The following is a 15,707-nucleotide window of genomic DNA, read 5'->3' as shown; positions in this document are numbered from 1 at the left end:
TATATAATAAATAATCAATTAAAAGTATATTCATCAGGAAGACCAGATGAGTGACCATATTCTTCAAATGACCATTCGAAGAACAGTATCACTGTTAAAACTTGGCAAGAACCTTAATCTTACATCTTCTTCAGGCCAATCTCTCTTCTTCCAATTATCTCCAATGTGATAAAAAAAAACAATATTGGAAAATTAACGAAAGAAGTACATGACAAACACCTAATTCCAGACCACCAGTTCAGGTTTCGAAACAATAACACAATAGAAAAAACAATCTTGATTGGAAAATGCTTCAATGTGGAAAAATTGATGAAGTTAATCGCCAGGAAAGTTATCTCGATGGACCGATTTTCTAAATTCTATAGTATCACAGCAAATATGTACATCCAGTTGTCAACAGGATTTTAATCGAATTTTTACTAATATAAAAGAATAGGTATAATTTTTAATGAAACATGTATGCGTATAAAATGATTTAATTTAAAAAATATTGTAGGGTGCTTTAAACCTTTGAGCGACAGTGTATCATGTTATACTTGTTGTAATTTGTTTGTTTGAAATAAATCAGCAAATATTTCGACGACCTCTCCTACTTCTTTTTCACCGTGAGATTCAAAAACGTAACAACGACAAAACTGTTAGTTTTTCATTGTCTTTGACAAATATATATCTAGCAAAGAAAGGCCAAGTGTGCTTACTATACGGTTTTGAACCTAATCCTTTTTGGTCCTCTTAAGTAATAAGAGTAGATCCTATTTAACATAATCAACCTAATATAATAGTATACGAGTAAGTGGGAATTGTAAAATAATCTAAATAAAATTGTATGCATTTGAGAAACAGGAAATTAGAATGAAAAACCGAAGTAAAAAATGTGTGAAACAATGTAATCGACGAAATTAATGTAATTCTGTTAATTTTTTAATTATTCTATTAATATTATTTTATAACGTTCATTTACTTCCGCATTTATTTACGTTGAACAGATTACACAGGATCAACATCACTCAAGTAGATCGAATAATATCAGTGTCGAGATGTTTAACGCAAATAAATTGAAACGTGGCTTTTTCTCGCTAAATATATACTTGTTGATTTCTCATAATAATAAGAAATATCTATTACTAAAATTGTTTCTCTGTCTCGGCTGTTTTAAACAAGTATGTTTCACTCACTGAATAAATGTCATGTTGTGAAATTACTGCGAGCAAGATATGCAAATTCGCGAAGAGTTTTTCACATGCATTCTATCTGTTTCAGGGGGTGCTTTCCCACCCGAATTCGCTGGTCCTATCACGAATCTAACGATACCGCTCGGAAGGGACGCAATTTTTACGTGTCTGGTCAAACATTTGGGAGGTTACAGGGTAAGTGACCGCTATAAAAATTTATCAAACTTCTAATGGGCAAAATTCTTTCTGCAAATTGATAGGGTACACGCAAGCTTCTGACATTTTGTTTGCTCATTTCACTCCTCCCTGCTTTTGTCTATTGTAGTACATAATATTATATTAGAAAAAATTCAAGATCTTCTCAAATACGCTATGGTATTTAACTTCTTTTACTTTGCACAAATGTCAGAAATTATGCATATATATATATATATATATATATATTATTTTACTTTACTTCGTATTTTTTTTTATATATAGCAAGTACAAAGGAATCAATATATTTCAATTAACAATTTATATATTTCGATAAAATAAAGAGTGGTTATTTTAGATATTTGTAAATCGAAACAGTATTAGCCAGTAAATCAAAACGTTATTAGGAAAATTTACGGTAAACTTTTTCTTTTAGAGTAAACTTTTGATTTAAAGGAAAGTTCTTTTTCTATGTTTCGTCGAATGAAACATTTGAATAACATTATATGTAATTTGAGTACTGTACCATCGACACGAAAATATCTTTCGTCACTTGTTCACAGTGGTCGTTATTTAATCCTATATTTTCCATCCAGTATTTTATTCTCTAACAGTTCTACCAGCGCCAAACAAAATATCACGACGTGAAAAACGTGTTACGATTCGTAATGTAGAAGAAGTGGTTCGAGTGGTACACTTTGCGGTCGTACACGGTCACGTTTTAAATTGAAGATGAAAAAGTTGTTCAAAGGAAAGAATCGATAAAAGTGGAAGACGCTTTTTTCTTAAAGAAGAATAAGAATTTTCATTCTTATTAAATGATTCTATACTTTTACAGATTCTGTGATTTCATGTATTTAATTTTAACTCTTACTTATTACTTTTTATTTTAATTTTATATTCTTATTGTTTGTACTCATTATTAGTTACGGTTAATGTCCTTGGATCTTCACGTTACATAGATGTTACGCAGATGTACCATAAATATATCAATTGTGTCATAATGAAAAATTAATTAATTATTTATTTATGTATATGTACTTTTTCTTTGACAAACATGGGTACGATATTTCTGCAAAGATACATAAATCTACTGAAACATGAAACAGCTTTGTAGTTTTTAAACGTGCTTATTAATTTATACTATAAAAGTGAAACGTTTCGAGAAACAAATTTTGATAATAAATTTTGATATTAGTGACATAAATTTGATACAAAATCTATGAATTCTTCTTTTACCAGGCACGAAGTAGTGAAGGATTGTTTTAAAAAACGTTCGTAAACTTCGTTAGAGAGATCAAGACCTTGGATTGTCTTGTTTTAACTCGAGAAAACTATTTCTCAACAAAATCGATTTCTCGAATAACCCATTCCGTTAAATTCACATGCACTCTTCTTGATTTGATATCCTTTCTTCGGCCACGTCCCTGTGTTTGGTCACAAAAATAGAACCGTTCCACTTGTCGTATTAGATTTCATACACGCCACTGTGAAAACAATTTCATTACACATCAGTGTGTACACCGTTGAAAAGATGAATTATAACGCGACGAATAATGATTTTAAAAAACTCCCATGTTTCTGTTTTAATGAGATCGAGGAAAACGGTGTAAATTTAATTACACTTTTATCCGCGTTGCATGGCGGCGAAATGATTTTTCTCATACATTAATGTTTTTCTTCGATATTCTCAAATCCTGTTGGGATGCAGCTGGTGCATCGCACCGATGTTCACTCGTTATGATGTAATCAGTTGCTTCAAAACGGGCAAGCTTATTTTCTTTAACGCTACATTTACCAACCAGTCAAAATGATTGGTTTCAATTGCTTTTACAAATAAATTTACTTCAAATTCCATAGCAATTTTTCAAAAGCTGTTATAACTTCTTTTATTCTATAGATATTAGGTGGACCGGAAAGTAATGTCGTTTCTGCGCATGTCACTATTTGATTGTCATTTGTCAGCTCATTGTGTACATTAAAGTCGTAGCAAAGACATTCTGAGGTTATAGTGACTTGTTTAGTTGTAAATAATTAAATTTAAAATTTTTCTTTACAATTTTGGGTGAAATGGCTAGCCAAATACCAGAAGAGGTACATATCCGGCATTGCATGCTTTTTGAGTTTCGCAAGGGTAGTAACGCAACAGTTGCTACCAAAAACATTTGCGATGTTTATCCAAATGCATTAGACGTTCGTAAATGCCAAAGGTGGTTTTCCAAGTTCAAATCCGGTAATTTTGATCTTTCCGACTCGTATCGATCAGGAAGACCAACAACGTTAGACAATGACGTGTTAAGTGCGGAAGTGGAAGCAAATCCGTGTCAGACAATCGAGGAATTGTCAAACAGTCTTAACCAACCTTGGTCGACCATCCAAGAACATTTGCAGCAGATTGGGAAAGTAAGCAGAGCAGGTGTTTGGGTCCCGCATAATCTGTCCGAAGAGAAGAAGGCTAACCGATCCACCACATGCAACTTATTGCTTCAACGGCACAATACAGAAGCGTTTTTTGATCGCTTGATCACCGGAGATGAAAAGTGGGTTCTTTATGATAATCCAAAACGCAAAAGGCAGTGGCTCTCTCCAAATGAATCGCCACAAAGTACTGCTAAGCCAGGTTTACACCCCAAAAAGGCCCTTTTGTGTGTTTGGTGGAGTATTCGCGGCGTTGTTCATTTTGAAGTGCTGAAACCTGGACAGACTGTGAATGCAGACCTTTACTGTGAACAATTCGATCGTGTAAATAAATCTTTAATTGAAAAGTGGCCAGCGATTGTCAACAGAAAAGGCGTTATTCTGCAAGACGATAATGCAAGACCGCACTGCGCAAGACGAACCTTGGCAAAAATTAATGAATTGGGGTGGGAGGTACTGCCTCACCCACCATACTCGCCCGATGTTGCACCATCGGATTTCCATTTATTCCGATCGCTTCAACACTTTCTAAGTGGCAAAAGATTTGCAAATTTGGATGATATTCAAAATGCCATCTCTGTATATTTTGCTCAAAAACCAATTGATTTTTATCGATCCGGCATTGAAAATTTGCACACTAGATGGCAAAAGGTTGTTGATAATGAGGGTGATTATATCATTGATTAAAAATAAAAACTCGTTAAAAATTTATGTGTTTGAATTTAATGTAAGGAAACGACATTACTTTCCGGTCCCCCTAATATAATCAATTTCATAAGTGTCCTCTTTTTCCTCGATCATTGATTCTCCTGAGATACATTTGAGGAACACCTTGATATACTAGAATTTATCGGTAGTTATAGTGTTAATCCAAGTTCGGTGTGAACAGGTCAATTAGAGTGGATGTAGCTTTTACAATATTCAACGTGATTTATAATTGCAATGGAAAATATATGGTGTTTTAGAATTACAGATACACATATAGCTCGATTACGGAACTCGTAAAACGAAACAAAGATTTATTTGCGACAAGTTTACACATATTAAACTTCGATTTCAGAAATTTGTAAAGATACTCAATATTTTGTGCGACGTTTATATAAAAAAAAGAAGTAATTATTCGATATTTGAAAAATCTGAATGAATTACTTAAAATAAAGAAATAATTAGTTATTTATTATTTAAAATAAATCCACATTATATATATACATATATATTACTTATTAATTAATTACTATCTCGTTATTTAATTTTTTGGAATACAGATTCTAGCTTATCCACCAACAAGATATATAATTTTTAAAATATAATTTACCTTTATCTTCGCGACTAGACAATTCGTTGCAGTTATGAATTACACAAACAAACTGTAAAACTAATAATTATTTATCATTTTTATTTTCTCCAAACGGAAATAAAAAATAAACCTTTTATTTGCTAATATTAAATTTATGACGTTGTTTAAATAAACATTGTTTGAACGAACATTTAATCGTTATTCAGGACTGAAATATTGTTTTCATTTATTATTTATTATTTAAGGAAAAATTTACACAACTCTAACTGTGACGTTGTGATTCATCAATCTGAGTTCGAATTCTGTCGAGGTATATATACTGTGTCTGAAGAAATACATAGAGTGATGTCATGAAAACTGTAGTGCTCTTGAATCGAGAGTCAAGATTCCAGATACACAATCTTTATACTTTTTGGACACTAAGTAGGACATTGCTGGCCTAGGTATATAACCATGGTAGACGTTTTAGTTCTCCGCGATCTTGTAATGAATGGCGAAAAACATGTTTCACAGCCTTTACACTCACACGTATCGCTTTACATAACACGTTGACTGTGCTTCAAGTATCTCATTATATTCCTTTCACCAAATACGCATTTGCTTTCGCTGTTCTCTTTTTTAATTTAGGTTTAAAGTCATATTTCGTGACCATTGCTTTTGTATTGTATGTATAGGTTGCTTCGTCTAATTTGCACACGTAAAATTGATCTTCTTCTATTAACAATACGTGTACAACATTTTAAAGAAAGAACTTATTTCTTTTGGTACATGATCAGAAAAGATTGTTTCGAAATTTTAACATCACCGATACGTATAACTTTTAATTAGGAATAATAAATTATGTTGCACTTAATTTTAATTAAGAAAAACTTATCATTCTTAATAGTTGACTACTATTAAGGATCACCTTTTTTAAGAATTTGAATATTAACCTTTTGCGCAAAAGTGTAAAATTGTTACAATATTATTCCAACATTAATACTTCTATCATTTAGAAAGACTGAATAATATAGTTACAATATAATAATATTATTAAATTCTATAGTTGTGAAAAATACTTGTATCGGTTTCTTTTTACTCCATTTAAAAAGCACAGAGGACAGATTTGCATTAGAAAAACATCGTAACGTAATTCCTTAATACCTTTTATAAAAAAGGTACATAATTCAATTGATTATTATTCTCATTTCCATTGATTCTTATGAAGAAACAAAGTTATTACCCATTTACGAGAATTGCGGCTTTAATACCTCCAATATTACCAACATTTAATATCGTTGGTTTTGAATATGAATGGAACGACTACGTGAATGAATTCGTGTTTGCTCGGATGGAATGAAAACGATCTTCGTCCCTATTATTTCCATTATACTTCTAAAAAAATTGAACGACGCACCGTGGCAGTGTTACAACATGTGTTTCAATTTCAACGAGCCAAAGGAAAAGCAATAAAGCAACCATGAAAATTCGAAAAAAGGATGAAAACTTGTCCTGCAATAAGCTAGCTTGCTCTCGTTAAGATCGCTTTGGCACAGCTATAAAGAAATAAATAATTTGATTATGAGCGTCTAATGACATTATGCGAGAGTATAGTAGTAACGAGCGTCTGTTGCTAATTTTTCATTTATAGTTTAACGTCGGTATGACAAGTCTGACGATGCGAATAAAGCGTTCATTTGAAGGATTATTCCGTATTTGTGTATCCTTTTCTCGACAAATTGTGCACCATTTTACTCGCTACTTAGGTAATAACCTATAACATATTTTCGAAATATCATTGTACAATAATTGATAGACAATTTGGGTAAATTTGATTTCTAATGCGACAAAAAAGAAATCGAACATGTAATATTTTTCATGAAGGGAAGTAAATGTTATAAATGAAAGAAGAGTATTTATTACACTCTGAAAATGTATTATATATGTTCTATATTAGAATATTCTTAGTAATTGATACGCTTTATAAATTTTTAAATTTTACAAATTCAATACGGTAATTTTAAAGAAATATTTCTTGTTGCAATCTGCAAATTATGTTTGAAAATTTTATACAGAACATGTGCATAAAACTGATACTTCATACACAGACTATAATATTTTGAAGAATTGTCTACCAGTTTGATGTAAACTTGTAAATGATAAAAATTGAAATATCAGTTTTCTTTTAATAAATAGTATCAATATTCACGAATTCTTCAGATAAAAGTATCTGAATCTTATCACTAAACTTTCCATGAGTACGAGGAAAATCGTCAAAGAAATTAACTACATTTATTTAAATCTTTCAGTTTTGCAAACAAAAGAGAAACATTAAAGCTTTCCATATTTAAATCCATTATACTTTTAGACCTTTTATAATGTTCATGGAATAAAAAATATAAACATGTTTTTGCTACATTATATTATTCATTCATTTTTGTCGGAAGATTATTCGTTTCGGTAGTCACATGTAATAATGTACATGTTGATTATTGGTATTTTTACGTTGATTTTACAAGTACCATCTTTGTGGTAAATTGATATATTGTTAATATACAGTTGCGTTTTTAATTTGCTAATATTGCTGGTATATTTTACTTCTCTGATAGATGCAATCCCCGCTCCCACCCTTCCGCCAGCCATTCTCGTAATTTCGTTAGCCGCTACTTTATTCTGCCAGTTGAGGGTTAAATTTCACCATATATAGTTATTGAATTATTTCATTAACACTACATTAAATCACATTCCGCACTCGATGTCACGATCTTGATAAAATCGAAATATGACGTTAGAAGTTACAGCCATCACTTGCTGGATTCAAATTTCTTTAAAGAATACAAGATGTGAAAGTTTGCGATTTTTGTACAACTTTATAAAAGTAACCAAATTTTTCTCTAAACCAAAAACTTATTTCTGCAATTATAAATGTTTAATTTTTATACTTTCTTTTATACAATTCATTGTTTTGCATCTATATCAATGTGCCAATCTAGACTGTAGACCAATATGGAAAATGCAAATATACATATAAAGGTCTGCCACAATTGGGTCCTAGTAAGGGGTGTCACGACGCTAACAGGTTGCTCAAATTGCACAAACCTGATCTGGAAATTCTCAACATCTGGAAAATTCCACGACGATACCACGCAAGCATCCCGCGTACCCAACCGGGCCAAATGCCTATCGTGAAACTAAAGGTCAAGCGTCTTATGGCAAGACAATGACAAGTAACTATCGTGTGCTTCGTGCTGAATAAAATTACGGTTTCTAATTGCCGGTGACAGGTCCACTCTGTCATTTAAGCCTTTTTGGTAGATCCAAAGCACATGGGTGCACCACAAAATATAAAACCGATATAATATAAGCCGATATAAAACCCCTACAGATGAATTTACGTAGAAATGGAAACTTTAATATTTCTTACCCCTTTTCTCTGTGATATTGCTTCTCAGGTGAAAAGGCTAGAGTTAATGGTAATGGTTACTGTGTTGTATTTAACTTAACTCTTGCATACAATAATATTCTTACGAGATAAAATAGTAACTTGCAATATAACATTAAATAAGTCCTTTATTTTATAGATTTAAAAATTTTAAGATCACGCACAACGCATTTTTGCTGAAACATTCTTCTAGAATAGCAAAAGTAAAGGAGTTATTTAAGGTAATAAGCTGCAGCAAAACACTTTGTAAAAGAATCTTTACGTAATTATAATCTTGGATACTTAGCCATAAATTGGAGATCATGAGCCAAGGAATAATACATTTCGCACAGAACAATGAAGAGATATTACTAAACAGATATACTTAGAAATTTGTGCAACTATGAATTTTAAAATGTGCTTGACATTATTTGTTTGGTAATACTTGTAAAAGTCGAATGTAAGTACCTATTATCAGGATAAAGTTTAAAAATGGTAGAAACCGAACATTGACAAACAGAAAACGTAATTATAATTCTTTAACGTACTTGAAAACGGACAATGTCCACCTATGTTTTAAGTATGTTCCTTAATATTAAACGAATGTAAATTACCTCTACAGGCACATGGTGAACATACTTTTGTAGCACTGAATATCTTTTTCCCAATGATAAAGACTGTTCAATTTTTTTTCGTTTTCTTCCTTTCATTTCTTTAAACGACAATCCTCGCTAGATTTTCAAACTTTGATACTCGGTTTACCGAAAATAAATATTTTCCGACAATACCTGTTTTCCCTGGATAATCCTCGCGTAGTCAATACACGAACCTATGAGACGTATACGTACGACGCGTGCCAAGCATTCATACTCGTAACACCGTAGCGGTTAAAATAAAACGAATCGCTAACGTTGTAATTAAATCGCTCGTACGAATACATTCGTTCAGACATGTAGGAATAAATTTCAATAATACACCTTTCCGAAAGCAAAAGCCACTCTCCGAAAACAATTCCAAACACCATTACGACATCCCTGGAGCACATCCGGTAACCCCTTTTCTATTAATACAAGCATTTCTCGAGGCCCGGGCGGTACCGCTTCTGCGACTTCGTGAGATTTGGAATATTCGAAGGAAAATGCAAATACCGCCCGAAGTTTGGCCAAGGAGATAGAAGACGCGTATACGTCGCCTATACGTGCCTCTCTTCCGCCCATGGCGTAGGTATCCGGCTTGTTTGTATTCCGCATTCAGCCTGTCTATAGGGAAATTGCGGTATTCCTGGCGTCGAAATCTATGAACACGTCTGTGGCCCCTGATCGTCCTCGTTGGTTCCGCGTGCTGCCGTCTCATTAACCCTTCCGATCTGACCAGAGGACCTTGCACTTTACTAACTGGATTAGCCGGTACGGTTGCAGCAAATTGCTTGCTAAATTGAATCAGTCACTTCGAGAAGGCAGTGCGTGGGAGCTGCTATTCCATGACGAATAAAAGACACGTGTATGGGGAAATTTTCTGTTCAATTACGTGGTGTCGCTCGTCAAATTACTCGTCCGGCATTGATTCTACAGTAATCAGTGCCGTAGATGTAACGATTTATTCGACGATGAGTCGTGCGTGGCTCGTGTTACGATGATAAGCGTATAATAACATTGTAAATACTTTGTACTGCCATTCAACACAGCTGTGTCGTGTAACAGATTGTGCGGGCTCACGATATTTATCATTCAAATAGTCGTATCGCCGATTATCGTATAAATTATTCTACGGAAAATTGTTACGTATGCGATTCCAACAAGTTTTCTTCTTACAAGTTGTCTTATTATAAATCGAGTTTCAATTGTAAGCGGAAAAATAATAGATACGAGTATTATAATGTAAAAGAAACGACCTCCTCGCAAAATACTTTGGTTAATTGTAATTGTAACACCATGCATATAGGCATTTCCATAACGATACTGTTCTTTCGCTCCACGATACCATTTTGCTGTGGTGTATGCGGTAGCACACGATTAGGCTTCTTCGTATCCCACGATGCTGTAGGAATCTATGAAACTCTTCGTTACAATATTCACCACGATTATCGGTCTGCGAACATTCAATTTTTCTCTCTGTATGTGTTTCGGCGCACGTTTGAAGAGTTTCGAAAGCCTGAAACACTTCATTTTTCTTTTACAAAACTAAATTTGATACCACCGCGTATAGTCGTCTATGAAGCCGAGATTTCGTACTTATTCGGCCATATGCGTCTGAATGTATAATCTCTGGTAATTTAGAACATCTGTTACTTTCTTTAGGAAATAGTTTAGAATGAAGCTTAACCTGAATACAACACTTGCGATGGATAAATTTACTGCTTTGTGTTCAAATGACGTAATCTTTCGTGTCATGTACTTATTTTGTTGTTAACATCTTTTTCACGATTTACATGGCTTACACTCTTGAATATACTGCAGGGTTACCTATTCTGTTAACTTTTAATTTCATTCTTTTGTCGCTGCTTACAAATACGATTAGATTCTTTTTGACAATTACTTTACTAGGATATACAAAGCATCGTTAAATTCAATCCTTTTCATATTATTATGCAATCTTATTTTCTTTAGTCTAAATATTTGTAGAGATATTATTGGCTGAATATAATTTCTCACGATTGGATCATTTTAATTGTACAAATTTAGTCTTATCTTTGTATAAATGAGTAATACAGTCGTTGTCCAAACACCAGTATTTTCGTTCTGATTCTTTTATTTGATTTGCCTTAGTCATCGATGGTCTTTGCTTGGTACCTCTAGTATAGCATTTTGATGCTTGGTTTCTTGGATGCTTGGATTCTTCCATATTTGAAAGACTTAGCTGTTGATTTCCATGAACCATTTGATTTGTAACTATGCCTACTTTCCTCGATGCTGGTTTGATCTTTACATTTGTAACTCTTTGGTTTTATACTTACATACATAAAAAAACGTATCAATGAAATTACTTCTAATCAATAATTAAAATTAATAAATGTTACGATGATGAAAATTGCATATGAATGTACAAAAATAAAAGCCAATATACGAGTATTAAATTAGAATGTATATATTTTCTTCGGTTATGTATTTTTGTGTATCATTTGATCTAATTTTAAATACGAGTTAAATAAAATTGTCAATATTGGTTTCGATGCACCAACTGACGAATCGACAAATTAAAGATTCAAATTCAAATGCAATAATACGATTGAGCGATAGTTTTTTACTTTATAGGATATGGATGATACAGTTGAGTGTAAAATATTTTGCTGAAATTAATAGTGACTAAGATGAAAGAAAATTGAAAGAAATGACACTTTTCCAAGACGCATTTATCACGATAGAGAGTAATTTCTAAAAGGTGAATGTTTTTGACAGGTTGGCTGGGTGAAAGCAGACACTAAGGCGATCCAGGCGATCCACGATCACGTAATAACTCACAACAAGAGGATCTCAGTGTCCCATAGCGATCATACAATGTGGAATCTCCACATAAAGGGCGTGCAAATGGAGGACGAAGGTCTCTATATGTGTCAGATCAACACAAATCCCATGAAAAGTCAAGTAAGTCCATGAAGTGATTTTTCCGATATCATTCCAGCGTAGTTAACAAATTTATTTCATCCTACGAATTTACAATATTTCACGACGTACTTTACGAATTAAAAAATATCATATAAAATATTATTATATAAGCTGCACCAACTTACCTACGTGCCGCAACATCTTGGACCACGCATAGCAGGCTGTTTGGAAACTCATTCTTCTCGAAACTACATACGTTTTCAATAACCGTATGCAAGATATCTCGAGATTACTTTGAAATTTTGAAGACATCTTTACGAAAACTTATATCAAACAAATGTTCACTTTTACTTTGGTCTCGATATACAACATGTATTATTTCTTAACGCGTCAAACCGTATTGCTCCCTTAATTCTTTTGGAAATGAAATGAAATTTCTACAACCAGAATTTTTTAAACTTAGCACGAACAATCGAACAAAAATGATCGTTACAGACGTTGAGAACAGTTCTTGAATTTCTATATTCCAAATTGACATCCATCTCTTTGCAAAAGAGACAACGATTTACTGTTTTGAAACATTAATGTCCAAGGGAAAAAGGAGAAATTTACTTAGGCATAGCTAGCTATTGGACACGTTTAACTGCTTGCTGCTTCGAGCGTTTTCAGTAACTAAGCGGTCGGAATCACAGCTTTCTGCGCGCAGTTTAGCTGGCAGGACGAATCGTGGTAAGCCGAGAAACTCGGTGAAATAACTAATTGGAAACGGTACCACCGACACTATTTAGATCGATAAAGTTCCGGGATGCACGTCGTTTGCGGGGCCCATCAATTCCAATTAGGTGACTCTGTACGCTTTCCCGATACGATCTTTCGCACGATATCAAATTCCTTTGCCGCGACTGTTTGAATTTACACATTTTAATTCCACCGAATGCTACCATATTTGCATACAACAGCAGCGCGTATTACAAAAAAGCAAGAATATATCACGAACTGGTTTGAGTTACAGAAAAATAACTTTACCTGTGAATACTGACTAATTGGTACTAATTTCGGGTCTGAATTTGAAACGCAGTTTTCGGTCCGGTCTCGCCGACGCATAATTTTCACTTTCCAATCCATGAAGAAGAGTTCTGTTCCAAAATTTTTGCGTGTCTATTACGATCGAAATCTTGAGCCAACAAATACAGGCAAAATCATGGACAATTTATAGCTATATTAGCAAGATTTGAAATATTTATTTTATTCAACGACTTCGATACACGTACGTATGTATGTACATACGCGTTAAGGTACATGTTTATCATGGGAAAGAGGAGAGTTATAGCTAAAGTAATGTTACTAATCTAACCAAGCAATATGCTACACAACAGTAACCCGTAACCACATTGCGAGAAACACAAATCCACCTAATTGGGTAATATGGAGAACTCGACTCATGGTTGAATATATTATACATTATATAATTTAACACGATCGATATAAAATGCAAAGGTCAATTCCCGTACTAAACTGAATCCTCGACAAGTTAATGAAAAAGAATTGTGTTACTAATTTTCAAGAGAACAGCTCGTTATGTACATAAACGATAAATTTGTCAACATTTTCAATGTTTCTCATCGAATATTCCTTTATTTAAAACATAATTTCATTCCTAATGTTTATCATTGTTGGAACGAGAAGTCAATACGATACAATGAATTGACTTTTAATTATCGGATATCACGGAAATGGAAACGATCGGGTTTCATAAATATTATCGTGCTTTGAATAGTTCGTAACGTTTAGAATCGGTATAATAACAGTCGCAGCGTTATTGACTGAAATACAAAGGTTCAGTTATTAACTAGGCATTAGTTACCTGCGATGTAATAATCTCTGCAAGTATCGAAGGTATTTTGCTCGAACTGCCGAAGCACAGCGTTCCAGGAAACTTAACAAGCCGCCGTCGCTATTTCAGGAATGTCAGCTCTCGTTTATAAACGCCTTGGAAATAATGCTTATATTCAATCGTTTTCCTCGTTCGATAAGATTGGCTCCATTGGAACGAATTTAATTATATACATAGTCATTAATCCCTTTCTGAAAGAATAAGTGAATCGATCGCTGTTTATCGTTGATGGGGAGTGTGTATTAGTTTTTCAATTTTAGATGGCGATGAATAAACTCACGTTACGAAAGGCACTCATCTCCTACACTTATCTTCTAAGAAATTTAAACTCTATTACCAGAGGTCCTTGACCCGCAACCCGAGGTGATCTAAACGCGCGCATAATATTTTTATATTTGCCCGCCCTCTCGTCGTTCTCTCTTTCAGACGTGCGGAAAGCAGATAACCTTGCATAAAATTGACGAGCAGCGAGACGACCTATTCCCATCCCGCGCTAAAAATTTCAACGCACTCGTGAACACGGAATTCACGGTGAAATAAAATTTTGCTCCGTGAAAGAAGAGGCCACGGTACAATCGCGATTCGAACAAAGTCGGTGGGAAAAAAAAATTCCACGACAAATTCTTGTATCCATGATATCGAATAAATTCTCGAGCAGTCGAGAGTGTCCCGTTTTATTGTCAACTTTTTCCATCGTTTCTACAAAACAAACTCTTGAACTTCGTGCCGGCGCAATGCACGGAAACCTTCCGTTGCACCTTCCTAAACGACATCTCCGCAGCACCATAGCCGAGAAGAATTCAACGTTCGCCAGCAGAAGGAAAGGGTCGTCTTTAACAAGCTATTTTCTCTAACGCACAAACGTCAGCTTTCATTCCCTCGACTTTCAGCCAACCAACCGTTCTTCCTAGCGTCATGGCACGCCTGCATCAACAGACACTCTCTGCAAAGTCTCCAACCCTCTTCTTTCACCATACGAGCCGCCTTACCCCGGCAAAGTGTGATATGGCACGAGATAGAGTCGAGGCTCTCCTTTGAGATCTAATTTTCCGACATTTCAGATTGAATCCAAGCTCGCAGGCTTCCGTGCCCGTCCAGGAATCTCTTTCTCTCTCTCTCTCTCTTCCTCTCTAACCCCCTTCTCGAAGAAACAGTAATCTTAAATAGTGCAGCAGGCGTTACGACCGTTGCCAAGTTGCCGGTCCTCCTTTAACCCTATCCCTTACATGCTCCCTAAGTAATGAACGAGAGAAACACTGCCGAAAATACATCAGTCAATCGGTGGGAAACCCTTCCGCCAACGCGAATTCCGGTTTCTTCTGTCCCTTTTGTTCTATCAGAGTTGGCCCACCTCCGAATTCGTCTCTCCCTTTCCCCGTTCGCCTTCGTCGAGTGGTAAAACTCGACGCCACCCTTCCCGCGGGGAATTCTACGAGCAGTTTCGTTTCGGCTAACCGTATTTCTCTGCTCGTTTCCGCGCGACTCCAACACGGCGGTTCCTTTCGAGCACACTTGACGCTTCGACTGCGCGGCTAACAAAATGCAGTTCACAATGCTTACGGGGGAAACTGCTAAAGGAAATTCCTCCTGGTTGCTTCGCGTAATGCGTTTAACGGAAAACACTGAATTTTTGGAACATTACTGCTCGCGTCTTAACGATCTTGTAGCCGGGTAATGCTTCGACGTTGGAGAGTCTCGAGAAATTGTTTTTCAATTCAACGATAGTGTACCGCTCTATAATAGATGGAGCGAATGTAACCATCTACATACCTAAGGATGCAATCGTAAT

General features: G+C 34.7%; 1 protein-coding gene across 1 annotated transcript in view; it reads left to right on the top strand.

Moving 5' to 3' along the window:
• Window positions 1-15,707, top strand: part of LOC143150084 (lachesin) — a 94,584-nt gene that overhangs the window by 39,221 nt on the left and 39,656 nt on the right. The window contains exons 2-3 of the mRNA XM_076318100.1: window positions 1,261-1,367; window positions 11,878-12,063. Coding sequence (XP_076174215.1) covers window positions 1,261-1,367; window positions 11,878-12,063 — 293 coding nt within the window. The remainder of the gene's footprint in view (window positions 1-1,260; window positions 1,368-11,877; window positions 12,064-15,707) is intronic.

This window comes from Ptiloglossa arizonensis, chromosome 8, assembly GCF_051014685.1.
Source record: "Ptiloglossa arizonensis isolate GNS036 chromosome 8, iyPtiAriz1_principal, whole genome shotgun sequence".
Classification (NCBI taxonomy): Eukaryota; Metazoa; Arthropoda; class Insecta; order Hymenoptera; family Colletidae; genus Ptiloglossa; species Ptiloglossa arizonensis.
The sequence above is the reverse complement of the archived record's forward strand: the minus strand, read 5'-3'. Positions and strand labels throughout refer to the sequence as shown.